At 42.8% G+C, this 26,600-nt stretch overlaps 1 protein-coding gene across 3 annotated transcripts in view; it reads left to right on the forward strand.

Moving 5' to 3' along the window:
• Positions 1-26,600, forward strand: part of CAST (calpastatin) — a 229,087-nt gene that overhangs the window by 145,620 nt on the left and 56,867 nt on the right. For all 3 annotated transcript variants that reach the window (XM_069752042.1, XM_069752059.1, XM_069752050.1), the window contains 2 exons: positions 18,222-18,266; positions 20,901-20,951. In XM_069752042.1, the coding sequence (XP_069608143.1) occupies positions 18,222-18,266; positions 20,901-20,951 (96 nt within the window). The remainder of the gene's footprint in view (positions 1-18,221; positions 18,267-20,900; positions 20,952-26,600) is intronic.

Consider the following 26,600-nt stretch of genomic DNA (forward strand, 5'->3'; position numbering starts at 1 on the left):
GAGATCTTGATCATGTGGTCCTTATGTTTGCCATGGCTGTTCACAACCAAATAACGGCCTTAGAGTCTGCCGGCTATAGTGGCCTGTTCAGAAGTTAGTTACATTTAGGTGGTAAAAATACACTTTTATTTTTATAAGTAAACACAAAACATATTGACCTAAATTTCCAATTAGCATAAATTATAATGTTTCACGAAAAAACGATCTCAAAATCACTGGGATTTGTTGAAGCGTTCCAGAGTTATTACCACATAAAGTTACACAGGTCAGATTTAAAAAATGTGCACAGGTCACTAAGGGGTTAACCTACACCTACTTGAGAGATAAGCCATGTGGCAGGCTTGGACTGGCGCACAGGAGAACAACAGAATCCTCCGGTGGGCTCCTGTATAAGAGTGGGCCACCACCCTCTTATATGATCAGTACTTGGCACAATATACGTGAATCACTATGTACAGACAATGGCAGCATCTTAGTCATTTACCAGTCTTCCCAGTTCATTGTCATATAAATCTGTGATTGATGATAATGTCACATTTGCATGTAGCTGAAAAATGTGGGGTCCTGGAGTTGGTTACTGGTGGGCCCTTGGCACCCTAGTCCAAGACTCAGTGAGAGACACGTCTAGTCACCTCTTAGCTGTCTGTCCTTACTGACAGCTGACCGCTATCTTGTGCCTATGACTATCCATAGAAGGATGCTTCAAAATTGTCTATAGGTTTCAGAGACAACCATTGGCAGGAAACCTTCTGGCATCCAACAGTAAGAGTATAGGGGGCTCCCAATGTTACATTGTGAAATAGACGTGTATATGTCCAGGCAATGGTTTGTCATAATGTAGCACAAATACTCATCTATGCCTTGTTTGTTTGCTTGTTCCACTGGAATAGGTCATGTTTTGTATAGTGGCCGTACGAATATTTATCTGTTTGCTATTGTCACTGATAGTTGTGTTATGGGGCTCTTGTCATGTTGACCCTTATGTATTGGGGTTCCAATTTGGATTGTGTTCACACTAGCACCAGGATTTTTGAGCCTTATGTCACCTAACAGCTACCCCCCTGTGTACAGTCGGAAGGACCCCATACACATTGGTCAGCTGGTGCTGGTGAATTTGGCAAGTCCAAATGTGTATGGTGGCTTATGGTAAACTGTTCACTACTGCTCTGTCGATGGTGGCCACTGGACTTCTCATCTTTGTAGCGTATCCATGAACTTCTTATATAGAAGTTAAAATGCATAGATCAATCTATTTAGGATGGTAAATGGTGGCCCAGTCAGGTGATGCCACCGTTTGTTTGACCAACCATGGTCTTTACGTATTGCAGAAGGGAGAGAATAACTAGTCTGGTTATCAGACATGGTCTGCCCATTGGCCCACGGAATGTCTGATCAGCAGGCAGATTCCCTGACAGGTCGTGTGCTCATACAGTAGACTACATCTTCTGTCCATGTAACACAGTGCAGGTCTAGAGGCGGCTTATGTGCTGTATGGAGAGTGCTGGGGATTTCCGGATTGTATTAGTAGATGGCTGTTTTGACAGCTGTATGTAACTTTTGATGAATATAGGGTAGGGCCAAGCACCACAGGCAAACGTGAAACTCCCAAAGAGAACGCGCCCTAAACTTGTGAACTGTAACATCTACACTGAGCCACCGTGCAAGATTCTTTGCAAAGGCAATGCCAGAATATGCCGTCTGTTTGGGCTGATACACAGTAAAGCTGACTATACCCATTACATGAAATGGCTATATCTCCCAAGCATTTCTGTTATTTCCTAGAGAGCCGCTACTCTGCCACAGACAAAAAATCTCAGCCTCTGAAATTCAACAGGCCACATCCTTCTCACATCTGCTCAAAAATTAAACATTGTTTTTAAACATATAATCAGTAGAACTGATGGGCCTCATGATTTCACCAGATTACTTATAACATGTTAGGGTCACATTATGGTTGTTGCAGTCATATGGAAATCCATTGGGATATTACAGTGCATCAGGGTAGATCCTCATCAATCTGGCACCAAAATGGCTCTGTTAACCTGGTCCTCGGCCTGTAACAGTTCCCCTAAGGCTGTACACGTCCCATTGATGGATCAGCAGGACCTGGTCGGGAACGAGCAGTATGAGATCACATTATAGTGGTATTGTTCTTCTCCTTACCAGTTATCTACCTCATGCTCCATCTTTCAGACTTGTGGGATATTCGGCTCTTGTGTGATTAGTCAGCCCAGTTTAGAAACTGTAATTATGGTAGGTTATTTTGGAAGACTGAAGCCCACATACTGTGCTTTTCACATGACATCACCCACATCATTTGACATTTGTGCAAATATATAAGTGCAGATGTTCGACGACCAGCACCAGGTCTACAGACTTCGATAAATCCCCTCCTGTGTAACAATGGTGGGGCTGGTATTCTATGTCTTTGTATGTGCTTCTTGTGTTCTCGGAGGTCCATGGTAAGCATTGTTTTCCTCTTCACCACTTCCTCTTCTGTTCCTGCCTTTTTGATGACGTCCTCTTGAGTTTGGGCTCAGATTTTATGCCTTGCGTAATGTGATGTGAAAGGTTCAGCAGGAATTATTTCTGTAGGGTAGTCACAGTCCCAGGTGGGGAGTGTTCTTAGATGTATTTTGTACCTTTCCCAGGTGTGGTTCAATGTTTCAAAACAGTAAGTAACTTTGGAAACTATAAAGACAAACTTGTGTACTTGTCCCTACACCTTCTACATAGAGTGGCATTTAAAAGTGTGGGCACCCCTAGCCAAAATTACTGTTATTGTGAACAGATAAGCAAGTTGAAGATGAAATGATCTCTAAAAGGCCTAAAGTTAAAGATGATACATTTCCTTTATATATTTTGTTTTGCCTAAAATACGTTTTCATTTTTTTACATTTTAAAAATTGCAAAATGGAAAATGGGCAGATGCAAAAGTTTGGGTACCCTTGGATGTTTGTGTGCCCAGATAACTTTGACCAAGGTTTCAGACCTTAATTAGCCTCTTTGGGTTATGGCTTATTCACAATCATAATAAAACGGCCGCCTCCTATCCTTGTGCAAAAACCAGCATCCATGGGTTCTTCTTTGCAGCTGCCTAGCATTCTGAAGATGGTGGATGCCCATAAAGCAGCAGGAGGCTATAAGAAGATAGCAAATCATTTTCATGTTGCCCTTTCCTCCGTTTGAAATGTAATAAAGAAATGGCAGTTATCAGGAAAAGTGGAGGTCACGATTAGGTCTGGAAGACCAAGTAACATTTCAGTGAGTCCTGATCATAGGATTGCTAGAAAGGCAACTCAGAACCCCCCTTGACTAGAAAAGACCTTCAGAAAGATTTAGCAGACTTTGGATTTGTGATACATTGTTCTACTTTTCTGAGACAGCTGCACAAATAGAGCCTTCATGGAAGAGTCATCAGAAGAAAACCTCTCCTGCATCCTCACCATAAAATTCAGGGTCAGAAGTATACAAAAGGAGGTTTTACCATGGCCTTCACAGTCTCCGGATCTGAACATCATTGAAAATCTGTGGCATGACCTCAAAATAGCAGTGCATGCAAGACGACCCAGGAATCTCACAGAACTGGAAGAATTTACCAAGGAGGAATGGATGAAAATCCCTCAAACAAGAATTGAAACACTCTTGTCTGGCTACTAAAAGCTTTTACAAGATGTGATATTTTTAAAAGGAGGTGCTAGTAGGAGTACTAACCATGCAGGATGCCCAAACTTTTTCATCGGCCCATAAATCTTTTTTGTAATATTTAAAAAATAAATATTCATCTTTTACATTTTTTTCCTAAAATGCAAGGGAATTGTCATCTTTAACTTTAGGCCTTTTAGAGATACCATGATTTAATCTTCAACTTGCTAAACTGTTCACGATAACAGTCATTTTGCCCAGGGGTGCCCAAACTTTTCCATGCCGCTGTATATAATAATAATAATAATAATAATTTTTATTTATATAGCGCCAACATATTCCGCAGCGCTTTACAAATTATAGAGGGGACTTGTACAGACAATAGACATTACAGCATAACAGAAATCACAGTTCAAAATAGATACCAAGAGGAATGAGGGCCCTGCTCGCAAGCTTACAAACTATGGGATGTATATGGGGTATATAATGTAGCTTCAGGTTGATTGTCCCAGTGTTTCACTGAGGGGTATGAAAGGGGCATGACCAGGTAATGTCAACAGGGGACAATTTAGTTATTCAGCATTTTTCTATTTCCTAATTTTCTGGAGATTAGATTATTATCTTGATGTGTTATGCATTTACAGAAAACAACGAAGCATGGTGTAGATAAAACATCTGTTACCTCCTTTGCTCTAAGCCATGCCTTCATTATAAGAAAGGTCCGAGTCTCGTGAAAATGAGTATTTGGACGGCACCATGTTATGCAGCCTTGTAGGCACTTTGCATGTAACGTTGTGTGCCTCCTGGAGGCCACCAACCCTGAGAGCTCAGCTGGGTGCCCAGACTTCATTTCATCACTTACTGTTCCTTCTTTACATCACATGAGATCTAGCTAATATGACTATTTAGACTTGCAGTGTTTGTCAGGAAGACATGAACAGCAATTTTTTTTAACCTTTTGGTTGCCAGTTGATACCCTGATGGATCAGATTTCTTATTCCGGCAGATCCTAAAGAACCTCAATTGGATTGAGATCTGAGGAATTGGAGGCCCAGTGAACACAGTGACCTCCGTGTTACATTCCTCAAACCTTTCTTGAATTCATGCAATGTGGCAGGTTTTCCTTTTCCCTGCCTCCAGCCTATTGTGTTATAACAGACATAGAGCAGCGACGGAGACTCAGCGATGGACCCAGGAAGAGTGAGTAAAACACAGTTTCATTAAAAAACAAAAAAAACTGCAGCCGAAACCAGAAAACTCCTTTAACCCTGCTGTTCTGTTGGTCAAAAATGACCGACTTTGAACTTCAATATTCTTTAAAATATTCAAGATGCGGCTCTGAAACCCGTGGCCGACCGACCCATCCTCATTTAAGTCAATCAACCACAAGTTTCAGAACCGCATCTTGAACACCCCAAAAAATACCAAAGTTCAAAATAGGTCTCCCCAGACCGAACAGTTAAAGATTAACTGGCACTAAGCTTAGTTGCTCTGACTTTGCCCAATGTCTCTGCATCCTTGTACAAATGAATACTCTACATTCTTCTCCCAGGATTACTGATATCATTGGGCTGCAAAACACGGCGAGCCCCATAAACCTCTACAGTGTATTCATACCCCCTTGTCCATTGGATAACTTATCAGTACGTGATCTGAAGACCTGATTGGAAATGTTACCCTTGCTGATACTGTGAGGGACAACTCATCATATGCTCCAGGTTTATGGCTTTAAAAAAAAAAAAGCAAATATTGACGCTTGACTTTTTTTGAGCAACAAATGTGTTTTTTTTTTTTTTTTGCTGTTTTACGCTTTTCTCACAGCTTTTCAGAAGTGACAAGAAAAGAGCACAGGTTTAACACAGGGCCCTCTTTACTATAATTTGCCATAATTCACACCATAAATTAGCGTGCCTGCAGTCATAGATCTTAATTTTTGACTCACCGAAGGGCTAAGATGCAGCAGATTTATTATGGCACCAGTCTCCTGTGCTTTTAGGTTACAGATCTCTTTCACTGTCAGCTGTAAGGCTATGTGCACACGTTCAGGTTTTTTCGTGGTTTTTTCACGGTTTTTCGCGGTAAAAACGCTATAAAAACTCATTAAAAACACATACATTATGCATTCTATCATTTAGAATGCATTCTGCATGTGATGTGCACATGGATGCGTTTTCCGCGAAAAAAAAAACGCATCGCGGTAAAAAAATGAGCATGTTCATTATTTTTGCGGATTTTCTGCGTTTTTCCCGCAATTCTATGCATTTGGGAAAAAACGCACAAAAAAAGCACCAAAAACGCGTCAAAATCGCGGTAAAAACACATGCGGATTTCTGGCAGAAATGTCTGTTTTTTGTCAGGAAAATTTCTGCAAGAAATCCTGACGTGTGCACATACCCTAATAGTTCTCTATTGACACCGCTAGCGTTCACACCATTCTGTTAGCAAATAGTGTCACTTGCTCTCCCACCACCTGTTGCTTTCTGGAGATCTTTCTCTATGTAATAAGAGGCCATGTAATTACCGGTACTTGTCCAAATACTTAAAAAAGAACAGATGCAAGCTGTAGGCCTCATCCACATTGCTTATGTTCAGGACTGGACCCTAAAGGAAGGTCTTCATGACTGGGTTGTAATATCTTCTCCTCTGTATTATGGACGCTATTCCCGGCCCCATCACAGGTCTTGTGATCCAAACTTCACAAGCTTACTGTATATGATGCTGATAATCGGGGGGGGGGGGGGAGGGGTGACAAAATCTGATTCTCTCAGATGAGATCTCTTGTGGCCCGAGCCTAAAGGTGTACTCTGATCAGCTGAACACGCATGTTTCTAAGGCTACTTTCACACTAGCGTTAACTGCAATCCGTCACAATGCGTCGTTTTGCAGGATGCGTTTTTTCTCCATTGACTAACATTACGCGACGCATTGTGACACGTCGCGACGGTTGCGCCGTGTTGTGGCGGACCGTCGGCCGCAAAAAACGTTCCATGTAATGTTTTTTGCAGCCGACGGACCGCTTTTTCCGGCCGCGCATGCGCGGCCGGAACTCCGCCCCCACCTCCCCGCACCTCACAATGGGGCAGCGGATGCGCTGAAAAGCAGCATCCGCTGCACCCGTTGTGCGGCGGAGACAACGCTAGCGTCGGTAACCTCGGCCCGACGCACTGCGACGGGCCGAGCCCGACGCTAGTGTGAAAGAAGCCTTAGGCTACTCTCACTCATCAGATTTTTGCCGTTAGGCAGGATCCAGACAATTTGTAAACAAAAAAAAAAAAAAAAGGATCCGTTGCAAATTGTGAAAAACTGATGCAACGGATCAGTTTTTTTGCTGGATCCATTTTTTTAATGGACCCGGGGATAGAGTTTGGACTTCCTATTCCGGGGAAAAGAGGAGAGAGAGATATCCCAGAACGGGATGTGCATGATTGGTATGGAGAATGCATGAAAACCGGATTCGGAGGCCGGATTAATCATTTCACATGTCAGTTTCATCTGTTTCTGTCATTTGGCGTTTTTTCGCTAGACAGAAAAAACATTACTATGAACGTTTTCTCCGGCCGCCAGAAAAATTATTTTAGACGGATCCGGCAAAAAACTGATGAAACACATGGCCATCAGGCACAATCCGGCGCTAATACAACTCTATGAGAAAAAAAAACGGATCAGTTTTTTTCAAAACTTGCCGGATTGTGCCTGACGGCAAAAACCTGATGTGTGAAAGTAGCATAACAATTTAGAGGTGGGTGTGGGAGCAGGTATCACTTCTGACCATGGCTACTTTCCTGGCAGAACAAAGGATCTGGTTATTTGGAAATCAGTCATGTCCTGCCTGTTATTCCGAGATGTTTGCCATTGGAGGAGAGTTGGGATGCTCCAATATGCAAAAGATTGGTCCTGATCAGATAATTGTGTGGATGTTGATGTGACTTTTCTATTTTCCCAATACCTATTGTTCTTCTCATAATCCTTTCACGGATGTCAGTAACAACCTTATATGTCCAAATTTGTGGTGGTTTATTTTTTTCCATTGGCCATGGATTCGGTATTATGCCACTTGTGCACCAAAATAAATTTTATATATACCGTAAATTCTATTTTGGTGCAGATTAAACCTGCATCTTTGTAAATGAGCCTGTGTGCACGTATGACTCCCCAATCATTTGCTAAATTCAACTATAACTTCATAGAAAGGATAACATATACTCGTATGTAAGCAGAGTTTTTCAGCACATATTTTTTTTGTGCTGAAAATGCCCCCCTCGGCTTATGCGCGAGTCATTGTCCCAGAAGACGGCGGGGGAGCAGCGAGTGACAGGAGGCAGAAGCCGGCTGCTGCAGCTAAAGCCTGTGCCCGCTGCTAAAAAGAAATGAATATTCACTGCACTTGCAGTGAACATTCACTTCTCTTATAGCACGTGCGCACAGTGTCAGCAGCAGCTGCCGGGCTATCATAGGTGCCCGCTCATTAAGGTAATGAATATTCACCTCTCTCCACTCCTGATGCTTCAATCCAGGTTTGGGAGGAGATCCCTCAGGAGACCATCCGCCGCCTCATCAGGATCATGCCCAGGCGTTGTAGGGAGATCATACAGGCAGGTGGAAGCTACACACACTACTGAGCATCATTTCCTTGTCTTGAGGCATTTCCACTGAAGTTGGATCAGCCTGTAATTTGGTTTCCACTTTGATTTTGAGTATCATTCCAAATCCAGACCCCCATGGGATGATATTTTTGATTTACATTGATAATTTTTATGTTTTATTGTTCTCAACGCATTCCACCATGTAATGAATGAACATTTGCAACTGGATTATTTCATTCATTGATATCTAGGATGTGGTATTTCAGTGTTCCCTTAGTGTTACTGACCAAATACTGAAAGTGTGAACATGCTTAATATAGACGCAGGTGTAGCTGCTGAGTTTTTGAGGCAAAGCTACTTCAGGAAAATATTGGCAATAGTATTCCTGAAGCAACTTCACCAGTGTTTTTGCCGACTTTCGCTCTATACTATGAAGTTTAGATGAAGAATGGTCAGCTTTCCAAACCCTGAAGCAGTTAAAAGAAGTAACATAAGATGGAAAACGTGCACAGCAATGTCTTGACTTTGCCCATTTTATGGGGCACTTTTGTGCTGCTTTTTCAAGCAGATTCTGGACAGAATCCACCTGAAAGATATCGTGTGCACATAGCCTAAGGTACAGGAAAGCTCAAAACAGATTATAGAAAAATCAGTTATCACCACTACAACATCCGGTAATCCCTGTGCTTTAGCGTTGAATGGATGTAGTCACACATCCGCGAAAAGTACAGCTTCTATAGACTCGGAGTAGGTCCTCTTCTGATCTGATCTACTGATAAGACGCAGCGATAAGAGTAAACAGGGATCCGTGATGCTAGTGAGAAGGCTTCAGATTTGCTTCTGTTGTGAAGTGAAAAAAACATGATCTTCCAGGTGTCTTTTTAATGGCTGAGATACAACCCACCTTTTCAGTAACTGTGACAGTAGCATTAATCTGCATTCAGTCGGCTATATTCCATATATATTACATAGGATGAAAAAAGACCTAGATCCATCAAGTTCAACCTTTCCCCACCCATGGTTTAATAGCCCGAAATGCCCGGACCAGGTACTCAGGCTCTTAGTTTGGGTAAGGAAACCCATGGTCGATCTGGACTTTGCAGTCCATACACAGGCCATCTGAACCCCGTCTTACACTTTCATTCGCTATGGCACATACTTTTTCAGATGGCTTTGTTATGTGCATGACGTCTTAAGCACCTTGTGACTTTGGAAACGATTTCCGAAAGTCTCTATCGAAATCTCCTTGTGTAGTTGTGCAGGAAAGTATTTCTGTCTAGTAGTTCCCGCTGATTCTCTACCATCACATTACAGGAAATGTAACTAAATAACTTGAGTGCTCTTCAGATTGTTTTGACTAATGTTGGAATATCACATTGTTTCTACCCTGCTCACTTGTGTCCTCTGAAAGCATAAGAAGATGATTCAAATGGGCCTGTAAAAAAAAAAAAAAAAAAATGTATTTGGTCAATAGCTGGGTGGGTAAACGCCACTGCTTGGGACTACCAGCAACTGGTTAAAAACGCTAGGAGTATAACGGCAATGTGATCACCAGGGAAATGTTGTATCATGTGCCAACTATTCAAGAAATGCTTGACCTTGTAATGCACAGATGCACCTGGTCGGAGAGCCTAGTCTGAGGGAATATTCCAGCAGGTCCCATACACAGACTATTTTTCCCACAGGGAAATCTATATAGAAGGCCGAATTCAGATGTTCATATATCATGGTCCGAGTATGAAACACAACTTAGAGGGGTTTTCCCACAAACAAAAGTTCATTGTAATCAAAAGATCTTGGAATAATATAATTTCCACAATTGGATGTGTTTAAATAAAAAGTTCCTGTGCTGAGATCTACTATATAATTGTCTAAGGGTCACTTCTGTCTTTCTGTCTGTCCTTCTGTCTGTCACGGATATTCATTGGTCGCGGCCTCTGTCTGTCATGGAAATCCAAGTCGCTGATTGGTCGCGGCAAAACAGCCACGACCAATCAACGACGGGCACAGTCCGGAAGAAAATGGCCGCTCTTTAATCCCCGCAGTCAGTGCCCGACGCCCGCGTACTCCCCTCCAGTCACCGCTCACACAGGGTTAATGCCGGCGGTAACAGACCGCGTTATGCCGCGGGTAACGCACTCCGTAACCACTGCTATTAACCCTGTGTGTCCCCAACTTTTTACTATTGATGCTGCCTATGCGGCATCAATAGTAAAAAAAATGTAATGTTAAAAATAATAAAAAAAAACAAAAAACCTGCTATTCTCACCCTCCGTAGTCCGCCGAGCTGCTCGCGCCGGCCGCCATCTTCCGTTCCCGGCGATGCATTGCGAAATTACCCAGAAGATTTAGCGGTCTCGCGAGACCGCTAGGTAACCTGGGTAATTTCGCAATGCACCCTTTGAACGGAAGATGGCGACAGCCGCGCACGTATCGCCGGAGCTTCGGTGGATCCCAAGAGGTGAGTATATAACTATTTTTTATTTTAATTATTTTTTTAACAGGGATATGGTGCCCACACTGCTGTATACTACGTGGGCTGTTAGATACCGCGTGGCTGCTATATACTACATAGGCAGTGTTATATACTATGTAGGCTGTGTGATATACTCCGTGGGCTGTGCAATATACTACGTGGCCACTGTTATATACTGCGTGGGCAGTGTTATACACTACGTGGCTGCTATATACTACGTGGTCTGTGCTATATATTACGTGGCAGTGTTATATACTGCATGGCCTGTGTTATATACTACGTTTTCTGTGTTATATACTGTGTGGCTGTTTTATACTGCGTGGGCTGTGTTATATAGTACGTGGCTGTGTTATATACTACATAGGCACTGTTATATACTATGTGGGCTGTGTTATGTACTGCGTGGGCTGTGCTATATATTACGTGGCCACTGTTATATACTGCGTGGGCAGTGTTATATACTACGTGGCTGCTATATACTGCGTGGGCAGTGTTATATACTACGTGGCTGCTATATACTGCGTGGGCTGTGCTATATATTATGTGGCCAGTGTTATATACTGCACGGCCTGTGTTATACACAGTGTGTTCCAAATTATTATGCAAATTGGATTTAAGTGTCATAAATATTAAATTGTTTTGTTTTTCAAATAAACTCATGGATGTTATTGTGTCTCAGGGCTCAATGGTTCACTGAAATCAATCTTAAACACATGTGATAATTAGTTTTCCAGGTGATTCTAATTAAAGGAAAACTTCTTAAAAATGATGTTCCACATTATTAAGCAGGCCACCGTTTTCAAGTAACGAGGGAAAGAAAAACGATCTCTCTGCTGCCAAAAAGCATCAAATAGTGCAGTGCCTTGGTCAAGGGATGAAAACATTAGATATTTCCCAAAAACTTAAAGGGACTCTGTCACCTGAATTTGGAGGGAACAATCTTCAGCCATAGGGGCGGGGTTTTCAGGTGTTTGATTCACCCTTTCCTTACCCGCTGGCTGCAATATTGGATTGAAGTTCATTCTCTGTCCTCCATAGTACACGCCTGCGCAAGGGAAGATTGCCTTGTGCAGGCATGTACTACGGAGGACAGAGAATGAACTTTAATCCAATATTGCAGCCAGCATGCAGCCAGCGGATAAGGAAAGGGTGAATCAAACACCTGAAAACCCCGCCCCTATGGCTGAAGATTGTTCCCTCCAAATTCAGGTGACGGAGTCCCTTTAAGAGTGATCATCGTACTGTTAAGAGATTTGTGGCTGAATCTGAGCACAGACGTGTTTGTGCTGATAAAGGCATAATGAGTAAGGTTTCTGCCAGACAAGTTCATCGGATTAAGAGAGCAGCTGCTAAAAAGCCATTGCAAACAAGCAAACAGATATTTGAAGCTGCTGGTTTCTTTGGAGTCCCTCGAACCTCAAGGTGTAGGATCCTTCAAAGGCTTGCTGTGGTTCATAAACCTACTATTCGGCCACCCCTAAACATTGTTCACAAGCAGAAACGGTTTCAGTGGGCCCAGACATACATGAAGACTAATTTTCAAAGTCTTGTTTACTGATGAGTGTCGAACAACCCTGGATGGTCCAGATGGATGGAGTAGTGGATGGTTGGTGGATGGCCACCATGTCCTTACAAGGCTGCGATGTCAGCAAGGAGGTGGAGGAGTCATGTTTTGGGCCGGAATCATGGGAAAACAGCTGGTAGGACCCTTTAAGGTTCCTGAAGTTGTGAAGGTCTGCAAAGTATATAGAGTTTCTTACTGACAACTTTCTTCCATGGTATAAAAAGCAAAAACGTGCCTTCAGAAGCAAAATCATCTTCATGTATGACAATGTACGATCTCATGCCGCAAAGAATACCTCTGAGTCATTGGCTGCTATGGGCATAAAAGGAGATAAACTCATGGTTTGGCCACCATCTTTCCCTGACCTTAACCCTATAGAGAACCTTTGGAGTATCATCAAGCAAAAGATCTATGAGGGTGGGAGGCAGTTCACATCAAAACATCAGCTCTGGAAGGCGATTCTCACTTCATGGAGAGAATTACAAGCAGAAACTCTCCAAAAACTCACAAGTTCAATGAATGCAAGAATTGTGAAGGTGATATCAAAGAAGGGTTCCTATGTTAACATGTACCTTGGCCTGTTAGGAGGTTTTGGAGTTAAATAGCTTTTTTATTCAGTGAATGTGTCCTCCTAATGCTGCAAATTCCACAAATGAGCATTTTCAGTTCTTTAAAACATTTCAAATGTATAGAAATTCTACTGTGCCTAATAATTTGGAACAGTGCATTTTGAGTTTTTATTCATTTTGGAGATTATACTGTTATCATTGCGAGGTTTCTTCAATAAAATTCGATGCATACTCTAACGGGTGATGACTTTTATTAGACTGACTGTCATATGCACTAACCATTTAGGAAAACCCTAGAAAAATGTCATTTGCATAATAATTTGGAACATGGTATACTGCGTGGGCTGTGTTATATAGTACGTGGCTGTGTTATATATTGCGTGGCCACTGTTATATATTGCGTGGCCTGTATTAACGCATTGGGTATTCTATAACATGTATGTATATAGCAGCCACATAGTATATAGCACAGGCCACGTAGTATTTGTCTGCTATATACTACATGGCTCCTATATATTACGTGGCCTGTGCTATATACTATGTGGCTGCTATATACATACATACATACATACATACATACATACATACATACATACATACATATTCTAGAATACCCGATGCGTTAGAATCGGGCCACCATCTAGTAATCTTATAAAATTTGTGCCCCTGCTGTGTACTGTGTAATGGTTGTGTCTGACCCTACAGGGACATTGTCTGATCATATCACAGCTCCTGGGCAGGGGGGAAGCAAAAGGGTATACAGACACTACAGCAGGGGATCACAGCTGAATTTTTTTGTGAGGTAAAACATTTCCCTGCCTGTTTTTAAACAATGTTTTACTTCAAAGAATCATTTGTGATCCAATGCTGTAATGTCTGTATCTTCTGTTGTGTCTTCCCCTGCCCAGGACCTGTGGTATGATCAGACCATGTTCCTGCACCGTCAGACACAGCCATTACACAGTACACTGCAGGGGTCGTAATGACCTGGAGAATCATAATATCAGGTCAGTTTTAGCATTTAGTGAACCTAGCAAAAAAAGCCAAACAAAAAACAAGTGTGGGATTGCACTTTTTTTGCAATTTCACCGCACTTGGATTTTTTTCCCTGTTTTCTAGTACAAGACATGGTAAAACCAATGATGTCGTTCAAAAGTACAACTCGTCCCGGAAATAATAAGCCCTCACATGGCGATATTGAAAAATAAAAAAGTTATGGCTCTGGGAAGGAGGGGAGTGAAAAGCAAAAACGGAAAAGGGCTGCGTCTTGAAGGGGTTAAACACCTCTAATTGTGGAATTTATTATTATTCCAAGATCTTTTGAATAAAATGAACTTTTGTTCTTGGGGAAATCCCTTTAAGAACTGACTGCTCGGTCCCCTGATCCGAACTCAACAGCCTCATGTATTCCAGTGATACAACACTCTACTTCTGCATGTGCACATGTTGCATATTTGGTCAGATTTTACCTCAGTATTTGTAAGCCAAAACCAAGAGTGGGTGATAAATACAAAAGTGGTGACGTGTTTCTATAAGGCCGGGGTCACACTTGCTTGTGCAATGCGAGAAACTCGCACGAGTCTCTCACATCAATACCCGGCACTGCCGCCGGCACTCAGCGGAATGCTCCGGTCCCGAGTGCCGGCGGCAGTGCAGGGTATTGATGCGAGAGACTCGTGCGAGTTTCTCGCATTGCACACACAAGTGCGACCGCAGCCTTATACGTTTCCTCTGATTCTTCCTCTCCTAGTTTTGGTTTACAAATACTGATGTAAAAAACTGACCAAATACTGAACATGTGAAAGTGGCCTACGTCATTCCTGCGCCCATTTTACTTGCATTTTTTTGAAAATGCGCAGCTTAAAAAAATCACCAAAAACTCATCGTGGCAATGTAGTTTTAGCCTAGATTTACATGTGCATATGGTGTACTTTTTGCATGCAGATTTCTTCACTATATTTTGCTGTATTCCTGCAACTAAAATCTGATCATATTTTCCACACTTAGGCAATGTTCCCACGTTGCAGAATTTTCCTCATCAAAACCAGACTCCCTTGCCAGAAAATCCGCTTGCGTTTTTCTAACGTTTTTTTTTTTTTTGCATAAAATCCAGCAGTCGTTTTCCTTAAGTAGCTTCACTGGACATTTTTACATCATTTTTCTGCCACCTCTGCTAGGGACAGTTCCCTGGAGAGCAGAGGGCCGCCATTGCACATCACACTGGTAACCGTTACACATGACCCTGGTAACCATTACACATCACACTGGTAACCATTGCACATCACACTGGTAACCATTGCAAGTCACGCTGGTAACCATTGCCCATCACGCTGGTAACCATTGCAAGTCACGCTGGTAACCATTGCCCATCACGCTGGTAACCATTGCACATCACACTGGTAACCATTGCCCGTCACGCTGGTAACCATTGCCCATCACGCTGGTAACCATTGCAAGTCACGCTGGTAACCATTGCCCATCACACTGGTAACCGTTACACATGACCCTGGTAACCATTACACATCACACTGGTAACCATTGCACATCACACTGGTAACCATTGCAAGTCACGCTGGTAACCATTGCCCATCACGCTGGTAACCATTGCAAGTCACGCTGGTAACCATTGCCCGTCACGCTGGTAACCATTGCACATCACACTGGTAACCATTGCAAGTCACGCTGGTAACCATTGCCCATCACGCTGGTAACCATTGCAAGTCACGCTGGTAACCATTGCCCGTCACGCTGGTAACCATTGGACGTCACGCTGGTGACCATTGCCCGTCACGCTGGTAACCGTTGCAAGTCACACTGGTGACCATTGCCCGTCACGCTGGTAACCATTGGACGTCACACTGGTGACCATTGCACGTCACACTGGTAACCATTACATATCTCGCACAGGGAATGCCCCCTACCATAATAATTCCTGGAGGCGGAGCCTTGCAGATCAGTGTCCGGCCCAGAGATCTTAACAGCTCATTTACATATAAGGATTTGTCTGGAATAAGACATTGGATTGTAGATCTCACGGTGTCTTGTAATGCCGCCTCCTGTGCCCTCCGTGCCCTTATAGGCGGCTTAGGAGGGGGCTGCTCCTACTGACAGATTCCCCAAGGAAACCGAACAGAAACCTCAGCATTGTCTCCTGCACAGTGTAATATAAGCCCCTGAAGGAGCTGGTGACGAATACCAGGGGGCACCTCCATTATCAGGGCTGTTAGGCCATGTCTGGGTTACACTTGCATCACAGCTTTCTTTTGTAGACTGCACAGTTCACATTTTTAACCTTTTCTTCAGATCAAGACGAAAAAGCCGTTCAGTCAGGCAAGGGTGTGCCTCCGAGCCGAGGCCTAGGCCTCCTCCCATGCAATCCACATGGCATGAGTCAGACACTATTGTGTCAGTTGTTAGGCAACCCTAATATTTTGCATGTAGGGTTGTCACGCTGATCCGCACAGCCCTGTCCTGCAGCCTCTGCGCCTGTCGTGCTGTGTGCAAATACGGCCCGTGTTCACACTGATACGGATGTATGGAAGACCATGCATTCATGCTGAATTACCTCCACACAAAGCTATGAGAACATAAGTGGCAACTTTGTTCATGATCTGACTGTTGTGGAACATAATTCTTTTCAATATTTAACATTATTGTTTTACTTTAATTGTGAATCCGCTAATATTGAGCAGAATGAAGTCTGATGACTCGCTGCTGCTGCTATTACATGTTATCACAGGGCTTATTGTCATGTATTCTTAGCTAATCAACATCATCTGCTATTATTAAGATTAGAAGAACCCAGTAACGCCAGGCCGTATGTGGTGTCTGCTATTGTGAGCAGCCTGTGATGTGAAGGTGCTGCCAAGGCTGCAGCGTCCCCGGACTTGTGTCTGCGGCGTCCCCGGACTTGTGTCTGCGGCGTCCCCGGACTTGTGTCTGCGGCGTCCCCGGACTTGTGTCTGCGGCGTCCCCGGACTTGTGTCTGCAGTCCACTGAGCACTGGGAGGACGTTGGTTGATAATTGTGAAAAGAGCTGTCAGCCGTGAATCTAGATGATTCGTGTGCATTCAGGGTGGCAGAACATTGACAACCTTAAATAACCTCATTGATGGCAGCCAAGGCCGGTAATTGTGCGTCTTATTGCGTATGATGCTCATGACAGTGCGACAAACACCTGCTGTTCGTGAGACCGAACCCAAACTTCCTGGTGAAGTCGGCGTTTGGTGTCCGTGCCTGAACAGTAGGTGTTCGGTACAGACGCTGAATGTTACTGTTCGGGTTCGCCCATCTCTAGTGGTGTATGAGCAGAACCGAGCAAACCTTGGTCACATGACAGGTATTGTGCCAAAGTTGCCAAGTATGTACAGCCTAAGGCTGCCGTCACACTAGCAGTATTTGGTCAGTATTTTACATCAGTATTTGTAAGTCAAAACCAGGAGTGGGTGATAAATACAGAAATGGTGCATATGTTTCTATTATACTTTCCCTCTGATTGTTCCACTCCTGGTAAAAAAACAAAAAAAAACAGCTAAAATGCAATGTGGGTCACATAGCCTTAGATAGAATATTCCTGTACAGTCCTTCCATTAAATCACCCAATTTGACAGCTGCAGAGGACAGCCACCGCTCGCGGAGTGATCCAGTTGTGGAGGCCGCTGTTTAATGCCCAGTGACTATTGGCCATACATTCTATTTAGCGTTCAAATGTATATATATTGCTTCCTTATGGAAGTCGACATTAGAACACTATGCTCTTAATTCAATGTAAAAAAAAAAACACCTTACATATTTTGTGTAGGAAATCAGCTCTCCTTTCTTTAATTTTTTTTTCTTTCTTTTTTTTCCCCTTTACCAAACGGAATTGCATTGCGGCACAATAGAAGTATAGATATAGTGGAAAGTGAAAAAAATAGTGTTTCCCCTCTATCCTCATATAAAATGACTTCCGGAAGAACAGGTCCTATGTGTGATGTGCAGAGGGCCTGATCTATAGCAATATATACAAATCCTGGAAAAGGACTGTGACGTGTTCATGTTCGGCCTGCAGATTGTAGCGATCTAAGCCCAGATTCACATGGTCACTGCAGTCAGACATGTAGGGATAGTTTGTAAGCAGCGGTATGTATGATGGGGACGTACACTTCTGTATGTGCACATGTTGCTTGGCAGGAAAAATGCTGATGGACTTGACACACTGCAGATTAAAATTTTGGCTACAAAAACAAGCTGAAAAAAACTAGTAAACTAGTAAAAACACGATGTTTTAAAGAATAACCATCGTTTTAATTGATTTTTGTAATTTAAAGTGAAGATGAGAAACTTTGTAACAGACGGTAAATAGAAGACTTCATCCTGATTGTGCTTTTCTTTATGTTCTCTAGGTAACGACAGCACAAGAAAAGACTATGAAACCAGCAGATACAAAGGTGAATTGTTTCTGAGATATTGAACAGTGACAACTATTCTTAAAAAATAACCATTCGGCTGATGGACAGATAAGCCCTGATCTGGGGAAACAGACGTATTACCTCTTACCCTGATTTTCTGGGTTCACGGACACGTTCTGAGTTGTTTTCCCTTCAATTATAAGAACAGGAAATGGATCCGTCTCATAATGGAGATAATGGCACCCAAAGAGCCCACTCGTTATTATTGGATTCATTAGGTTTCCATTACATTGTCCTTTTTTTTCCCCATTGGAAATAATTGGGCACCTTCCATTTCTTTTTCTTTTGAGCAATATGACGGAGCCTAAGTATTGAGACTCCAGCGCAGGTGTGGACACGGCCTGGGCCACCATGCTTCCTTTATGATTGTATATATGCTGTGGAGCAAGCCTGAGAGTCTATAGGATTAAGGTACCTTCACACATAACGATATTGTTAACGATATCGTTGCTTTTTGTGACGTAGCAACGATATCGTTAATGAAATCGTTATGTGTGACAGCGACCAACGATCAGGCCCCTGCTGGGAGATCGTTGGTCGCTGAATAAAGTCCAGAACTTTATTTCGTCGCTGGACTCCCTGCAGACATCGCTGGATCGGCGTGTGTGACACCGATCCAGCGATGTCTTCACTGGTAACCAGGGTAAACATCGGGTTACTAAGCGCAGGGCCGCGCTTAGTAACCCGATGTTTACCCTGGTTACCAGCGTAAAAGTAAAAAAAACAAACACTACATACTTACCTACCGCTGTCTGTCCCCGGCGCTCTGCTTCTCTGCACTCCTCCTGCACTGGCTGTGAGCGTCGGTCAGCCGGAAAGCAGAGCGGTGACGTCACCGCTCTGCTTTCCGGCCGCTGTGCTCACAGCCAGAGCAGGAGGAGTGCAGAGAAGCAGAGCGCCGGGGACAGACAGCGGTAGGTAAGTATGTAGTGTTTGTTTTTTTTACTTTTACGCTGGCCCTGCGCTTAGTAACCCGATGTTTACCCTGGTTACCCGGGGACCTCGGGATCGTTGGTCGCTGGAGAGCTGTCTGTGTGACAGCTCTCCAGCGACCAAACAGCGACGCTGCAGCGATTGACATAGTTGTCGGTATCGCTGCAGCGTCGCTGAGTGTGAAGGTACCTTTAGGCTGTTGCTGATTTGGTTGTGTTTGCATTTCAGTGGGTGAAATTCTGTAGTAGTAGAACAATCCAGTGCGCAGTATCCTCCAGACTGTGCATCTGCTGGAAAATCATAAGTGATTATCCTCACAGCCAGAGGAGCAACACACATACACTGCTGAACTCTTCCCATTTTCCTGCCAGTCATTCTGATTTAGGCTATGTGCACACGTTGCGGATTTTGCTGTGGATCCACAGCGGGTCCGCAGCAGCTTTCCATGCGTTTACAGTACAATGTAAACTTATGGAAAACGCAATCCGCAGTGCCCATGCTGCGGAAAAAACTGCTCGGAAACGCAGCGGGTTACATTCCGCAGCATGTCAATTCTTTGTGCGGATTCCGCAGCGGGTTACACTGGCTCCATAATAGGAATCCGCACAAAATCTGCGGTAATTCTGCAGTAAATCCGCAGGTAAAACGCCTTTTACCTGCTGATTTCTCAAATCCGCTGCGGAAAAATCCGCAGAGCTCAAAGCTACGTGTGCACATACCCTAAATAATCACATTAGTGATTACCCGAATTACGGTAGTTGGAAATTGAACCATGCAAGTAGGAATGACATCGTAAGCCCTAATTTTGCTAATGCATAGACTCACACGATAACAGCGGATTTAGGGGACCTCCACTATCAGCTGGTTTGAGGGCGACAAAGACCCTTTTGCACTGCTTTTTACAGTCAAGCAGTGTTGTGTGAAAAGAGGGCTTTGCTTTGCTTTGACCAACAACATTATCGCAGTGTTTAATGTTTTATCAGTAATCACAGGTTATCAAACGTCATGTAAATAAATTTGCAAATTTTCCCTGCCAATGCCCTGGCACAGAACGGCTGCTGATTATCTGAACTGTGATTTAGGCCTCATGAATGAGGAGAATTACATGCGCTGAGGTTGTGGGGAAACGTGGATCTGCATCTTCTCTGCCGCCACTGTATGGGCTGCCATATACTGTCATACTGATAAGTTTTATTCCCTTTACAAGTATTATAGGGGTAAATAGCTGAAACAGCAGCATCAAATATAGCATGTGACATAAAGTCTGTCATTGCTGTATGGCAGCTGCACGCTAAGGGGGTAAAGCGGCATAGCGTTCTGTGCATGCTCCACTACGCTGGTGGGAACAAACGCTGATAATACTGGAGCGCTGGGCAATTAATTGCTGAACGAGCAAAAACACTAAACCGTACAGAATGGGTTAATAGATGATTTCTTGGCGATAGTATATGGTTTGCCTTGTATATTCACCATCTGACTATTCTTTAGCTTACATATGGAACAAATCAGCGAAGGGTGGTTGGTGACTGCATTATTTTTCCTTTTGTGAATGTAGAGAAAAAAAAAAGTTTTACTTGTTTTGAAAGAGAAAACTGCATGCATTTCCTGTTTGCAGCATTTTGGGGGGTCGTTGTGAACATGGCCGTGTGAGTTACTAATTAGACGTTTGTTTCTTTTCAGCCAAAGGCCACACCGAAGACTGAACCAGCCAAATCCACACAAGCATCTGTGGTGAGTGCCCAGGATTGTGTGCTACATCAGTGACCCTGAACCACCCATACTGCAGATGCGGAGCCACGTCTACCAGGGCTCCAGATCTAGCTGAACTTGTGGTCAACGTATTTACCATCTCATAAACTAATGGTGTATCGCTGGTATATGCCGTCACGTTATTATTAGTGGTTGTCCCTCTGTGCACAGCTCCATGTCCCCCTTTGTAGGGCGGATGGGGCATGAAGGAAGGACAAGTAAAATAGATGTACTCGTATCATAGAACTGTGACAGTAAAGGGAGGGTAGTATAGTACGTGTTGTGTCAATATAAATCTGCTGTGTCCAAAGAGTTGTCGATAGTGACCCAGTTTTTCACGCATCAATCTCACATCACTGATAGTTCAGCTACACAGGAGGCTAAACATTACTCTTCTTCTAGATCTATACTGTCAGCACAACATATGAAATTAACCTCTAGGACGGAGTAATCCTATATCTGCATGTACATTAAATGAGTGTATACTCGGGAATACAGAACAGGAGAAGGACTTGGGGATCCTGGTTACAAGTAAGCTGAGCAGCAGTACTCAATGTCAAGCAGCAGCTGCAAAAGCAAACAATATTTTCGGGTGTATAAAAGAAAAAAAATACCGCAAACCCAACGTATTGTTACCCTAGTGACATCTAGAATATGGGATCCAATTTTGGGCTCCACATTTAAAAAAGAATATTCAGAAATTAGAGTCAGTTCAAAGACTGGCAACTGGAATATTACCAGGGATGAAAGGCCTCTCACATGGTGAAAGGTTGGGAAAGTTGCGCTTGTTTAGCTTTGAAAGGGGAATATCATTTACATGTATAAATATACAGTGGGGGAAATAAGTATTTGATCCCTTGCTGACAAAGACATGAACAGTCTATAATTTTAAGGGTAGGTTCATTTTAACATTGAGAGATAGAATATCAAAAATAAAATCCAGAAAATCACATTGTATAAATTATGTAAATGTATTTGCATTTTGCAGTGAGAAATAAGTATTTGATCCCCTACTGAGTTCTGGCTTCTACTTACAAAATCAGCAAGGGATCAAATAATTATTTCCTTCACTGTGTGTGTAGTCAGTACAAAGGACTTGCACATGACATATTCCTTCCAAGGACCATAATAAGAACCAGGGGGCACTCATTGCTGGTGGAAGAAAGGCGATTCCGGCAGCTAAATAGGAAAGAGTTCTTTACAGTTAGTGCAGTAAGACTGTGGTAAACCTGACCACAAGAGGTAGTAATGGCAGACACTATAACCGCTTTTTTTAATAAAAAAAAAAAGGGCTGGACAATTTCCTCAGCACACATAACATTGTGGTAATTTAACCCCTTTCTGACCTCGGACGGGATAGTACGTCCGAGGTCAGAAGCCCCTCTTTGATGCGGGCTCCGGCGGTGAGCCCGCACCAAAGCCGGGACATGTCAGCTGTTTTGAACAGCTGACATGTGCCCGTAATAGGCGCGAGCAGAATCGCGATCTGCCCGCGCCTATTAACTAGTTAAATGCCGCTGTCAAATGCAGACAGCGGCATTTAACTACCGCATCCGGAAATGACGTAATCGCCGACCCCCGTCACATGATCGGGGGTCGGCGATACTTCTCCATTGTAACCATAGAGGTCCTTCAGACCTCTATGGTTACTGATCGCCGGTAGTTGTGAGCGCCACCCTGTGGTCGGCGCTCACAGCACACCTGATTTTCTGCTACATAGCAGCGATCAGCAGATCGCTGCTATGTAGCAGAGGCGATCGAGTTGTGCCTGCTTCTAGCCTCCCATGGAGGCTATCGAAGCATGGCAAAAGTAAAAAAAAAAAAAAAAGTAAAAAAAAATGTGAAAAAAATAAAAAAAATATAAAAGTTTAAATCACCCCCCTTTCGCCCCAATCAAAATAAATCAGTTAAAAAAAAATCAAATCTACACATATTTGGTATCGCCGCGCTCAGAATCGCCCGATCTATCAATTAAAAAAAAGCATTAACCTGATCGCTAAACAGCGTAGCGAGAAAAAAATTTGAAACGCCAGAATTACGTTTTTTTGGTCGCCGCGACATTGCATTAAAATGCAATTACGGGCGATCAAAAGAACGTATCTGCACCAAAATGCTATCATTAAAAACGTCATCTCGGCACGCAAAAAATAGGCCCTCAACCGACCCCAGATCATGAAAAATGGAGACGCTACGAGTATCGGAAAATGGTGCCATTTTTTTTTTTTTTTTTTTTTTTTTTTTTAGCAAAGTTTGGAATTTTTTTTCACCACTTAGGTAAAAAATAACCTAGTCATGTTAGGTGTCTATGAACTCGTAATGACCTGGAGAATCATAATGGTAGGTCAGTTTTAGCATTTAGTGAACCTAGCAAAAAAGCCAAACAAAAAACAAGTGTGGGATTGCACTTTTTTTGCAAATTCACTGCACTTGGAATTTTTTTCCTGTTTTCTAGTACACGACATGGTAAAACCAATGATGTCGTTCAAAAGTACAACTCGTCCCGCAAAAAATAAGCCCTCACATGGCCAAATTGACGGAAAAATTAAAAAGTTATGGCTCTGGGAAGGAGGGAAGTGAAAAACGAACAGGGAAAAACAAAAAATCCCAAGGTCATGAAGGGGTTAATGAGAAAATGTACAATTGGTGGAGACAGGTTGAACTAGATGGACCTCGGTTGTTTTGTTTTTTTCAACCTATGTAACTATGTTGTAAGACGGAAGTGCTGTCCCTGCCGACATCCCCGACGCCTCTTCTGAATATTGGGCCCAGCCTGATCTCATTTGCATCTCTTATATCTCTTATATTCATTCTCTCTTTGATTTTCAATGAACATATATTTTAGAAAACAAAGGCTCAGATTGGTATAATGATATAAATAATAATGAATGTACAGTCGTTGCCAAACGTTTTGAGGCTGATGCTTTCACAAAGTCTGCTGCTTGGTGTTTCTGGATCTTTTGAAGTACAATTATCAGATTCCATAAGTTTTTAAACTTTTACTGACAAATACATCAAGTTTATGTAAAGAGTTAATATTTACAGTGTTGACCCTTATTTTTCAAGACTTCTACAGTACGCCCTGGATCTGGATATCAGTTTCTGGGACAACACCTGACTGATGACAACACATTCTTGCCTAATGAGAAGTTTCTCACAGTTTTTAGATAAGTCTTTATTCATGGCAGTGTCCTTAGGTAAAATTGTGAGTGAGACTACACCATGGCTGAAAACTAACCTCACACATGAATGGTCTCAGAAAGCCGCACTTTTGGCATGACACGGGACTCGGTGCAATGTTCACCTTTTCTTCTCCGAGTAATCATTGTTCCAGAGGTCCCAAACAGTCTAAAGGGAGCTTCATTAGAGAAATGATGAAACCCCCATCAGGCTGTTTTGGACCTCTAGAAAAATGATTGTCCCGAGAGGAAAAGGTGAACACTGAAATAAATCCAACAGTAACGCATCCTGAGACCATTCATGTGAATTGTATTGTGCCCACTCACAATTTATGCCTAAGAACACTGCCATGAGTAAAGAATGGTATCTAAACATCTTCCAGGAGCAACATCTTCCAACATCCAGGAGCCATTTTTCTTTTACCAGTATGATGTAGAACCATGTCACAAGCTAAAAGTGATAACTAATTGGCTTGATGAACAAAGCATTGATATTTAGGGTTTATGGCCAATAAATGCCTCAGATCAATGTGGTCAATCCTCAAAAAGCAGGTGGCAAAAGAAAAGGCAGAAATTGTGATAAACTTCAAGCACTGATTAGGCAAAAATGGGTGGTCATCAGTCAGGAATTGGCCCAGAAGCTAATATCCAGCATGCCAGGGAGAGGAGCAGAACCTTGAAAAATGGGAGTCCACACAGTAATTATTGAGTCTTTGCATAAACCTGATGCATTTGGCAATAAAAGTTTATAAACTTCTGAAACCATTGGGACGTCTGACTAAAAGATCTAATAACACTGAATCGGCAAACTTTGTGAAAACCAAAATTTGTGTCAATCTCAAAACATTTGACCATGATGGTAATTAATCTCTTGGAGTAGGATTGGCTGAAATAATCTCTTTCCAGACAACTCCCAAAGAGGAGTTCTTCAGGAATGAAGCATGTAAAGGTGTGCTGTGTTGTCATCAGTTCTTATTCATCCAAATCATTTTGTGTAATGTTGGTGACTGTACTGGACCAGACTAGGCGATGGGTGTCTTTTTATAGTTTTCCTTTAGTATGGTGACACACCTGAAACCTATGTGATTCATTTGACGCCGTCATCATATTCAGCAGAACTGCACCATAGGCAGAAAAGACTAATCGACTGCAGTAAAGAAATTGATTGTTCCATGCAGTTGGAAAGGTGATGTAATAGTTATGGCAAAAGAAGTGTAGTGAGAAATAATCATATCAATTTTATCGAGCACTAATAGTATGAATATTATTAGTCATGTATTACATTTTCTAACATTTTGCTGCTCCCCCTCTCCTCCTGGAATCTAAGAGGATTAGACCTTTTAAATATACAAAAAAAAATCTCGATCACGCGGCCATAGATATGAAAGAATCGGATATATTATGCTAATGACACTCGTCTCAAACTCTAATCAGAGCTTCTCTGAGTGTCCTCTAGGTGTGATCTGTTTCGCTCGCATGCGAGAATCAGAGTACAGGTGTGGAGAAGATGGAGAACTCGGCCATGTTATATTCTCATATGCGCGAACCCTAAACTGTAAAATAAAAATCGATCTCGTGTAGCCCTAATTTTTTACAAATTTTAAATGAATCCATATCTGTGTGTATGAAATCAGATGTAGATTTGGATTTCTAAGGGTGCCATATAATGGACTCGTACAACGTCTATCCATAATAGGATTCTTAGCATGATACCTCAAATAATCTTACTGATACTACACGTCTGATTTTATGCACATGTAGGCAGAAGTCAATAGATTAGACCCGAACGACAGTTATACATTTTATTAACCACAAGCTGCGGAAGTCTGACTTCTCTGTGTGACATTTGAAGAATATAAATCGGTGATCCCAAGGTTGTTCAATGAATAGTAAATGTGATGAATAGTGATGAGCGAGTGTATTCATTGCTCGGGTGGTCTCCTAGTATTTGTTAGTGCTCAGAGATTTAGTTTTCGTCGCTGCAGCTGCATTATTTACGGCTGCTAGACAGGCTGAATACATGTGGGAATTCCCTAACAAACAGGTGACAAAAACTAAATCTCTGAGCACTAACAAATGCTCGGGAAAACCTGAGCAACGAGTATACTCGCTCATCACTAGTGATGAATCCTTCCAGCAAATTATGTAGTTTTGATACTAATACTAAATTCTAGTAACACTATGATACGCCTTGTGCCATTAGTGCACAATAGTGTCCAAAGCTGCAAACTGTTGTAGATCCATGTGCATTGGGCCTTAGAGCCTGATTGGGGTGCCCCGGGGGCTAGAACCTCATTGGGGTGCCCTGGGCCTTAGAGCCTCATTGGGGTACCCTGGGCCTCAGAGCCTCATTGGGGTGCCCTGGGCCATAGAGCCTCATTAGCGTACCCTGGGCCTCAGAGCTTCATTGGGGTGCCCTGGGCCTCAGAGCCTCATTGGGGTGCCCTGGACCTTA

This window comes from Ranitomeya imitator, chromosome 1, assembly GCF_032444005.1.
Source record: "Ranitomeya imitator isolate aRanImi1 chromosome 1, aRanImi1.pri, whole genome shotgun sequence".
Lineage (NCBI taxonomy): Eukaryota > Metazoa > Chordata > Amphibia > Anura > Dendrobatidae > Ranitomeya > Ranitomeya imitator.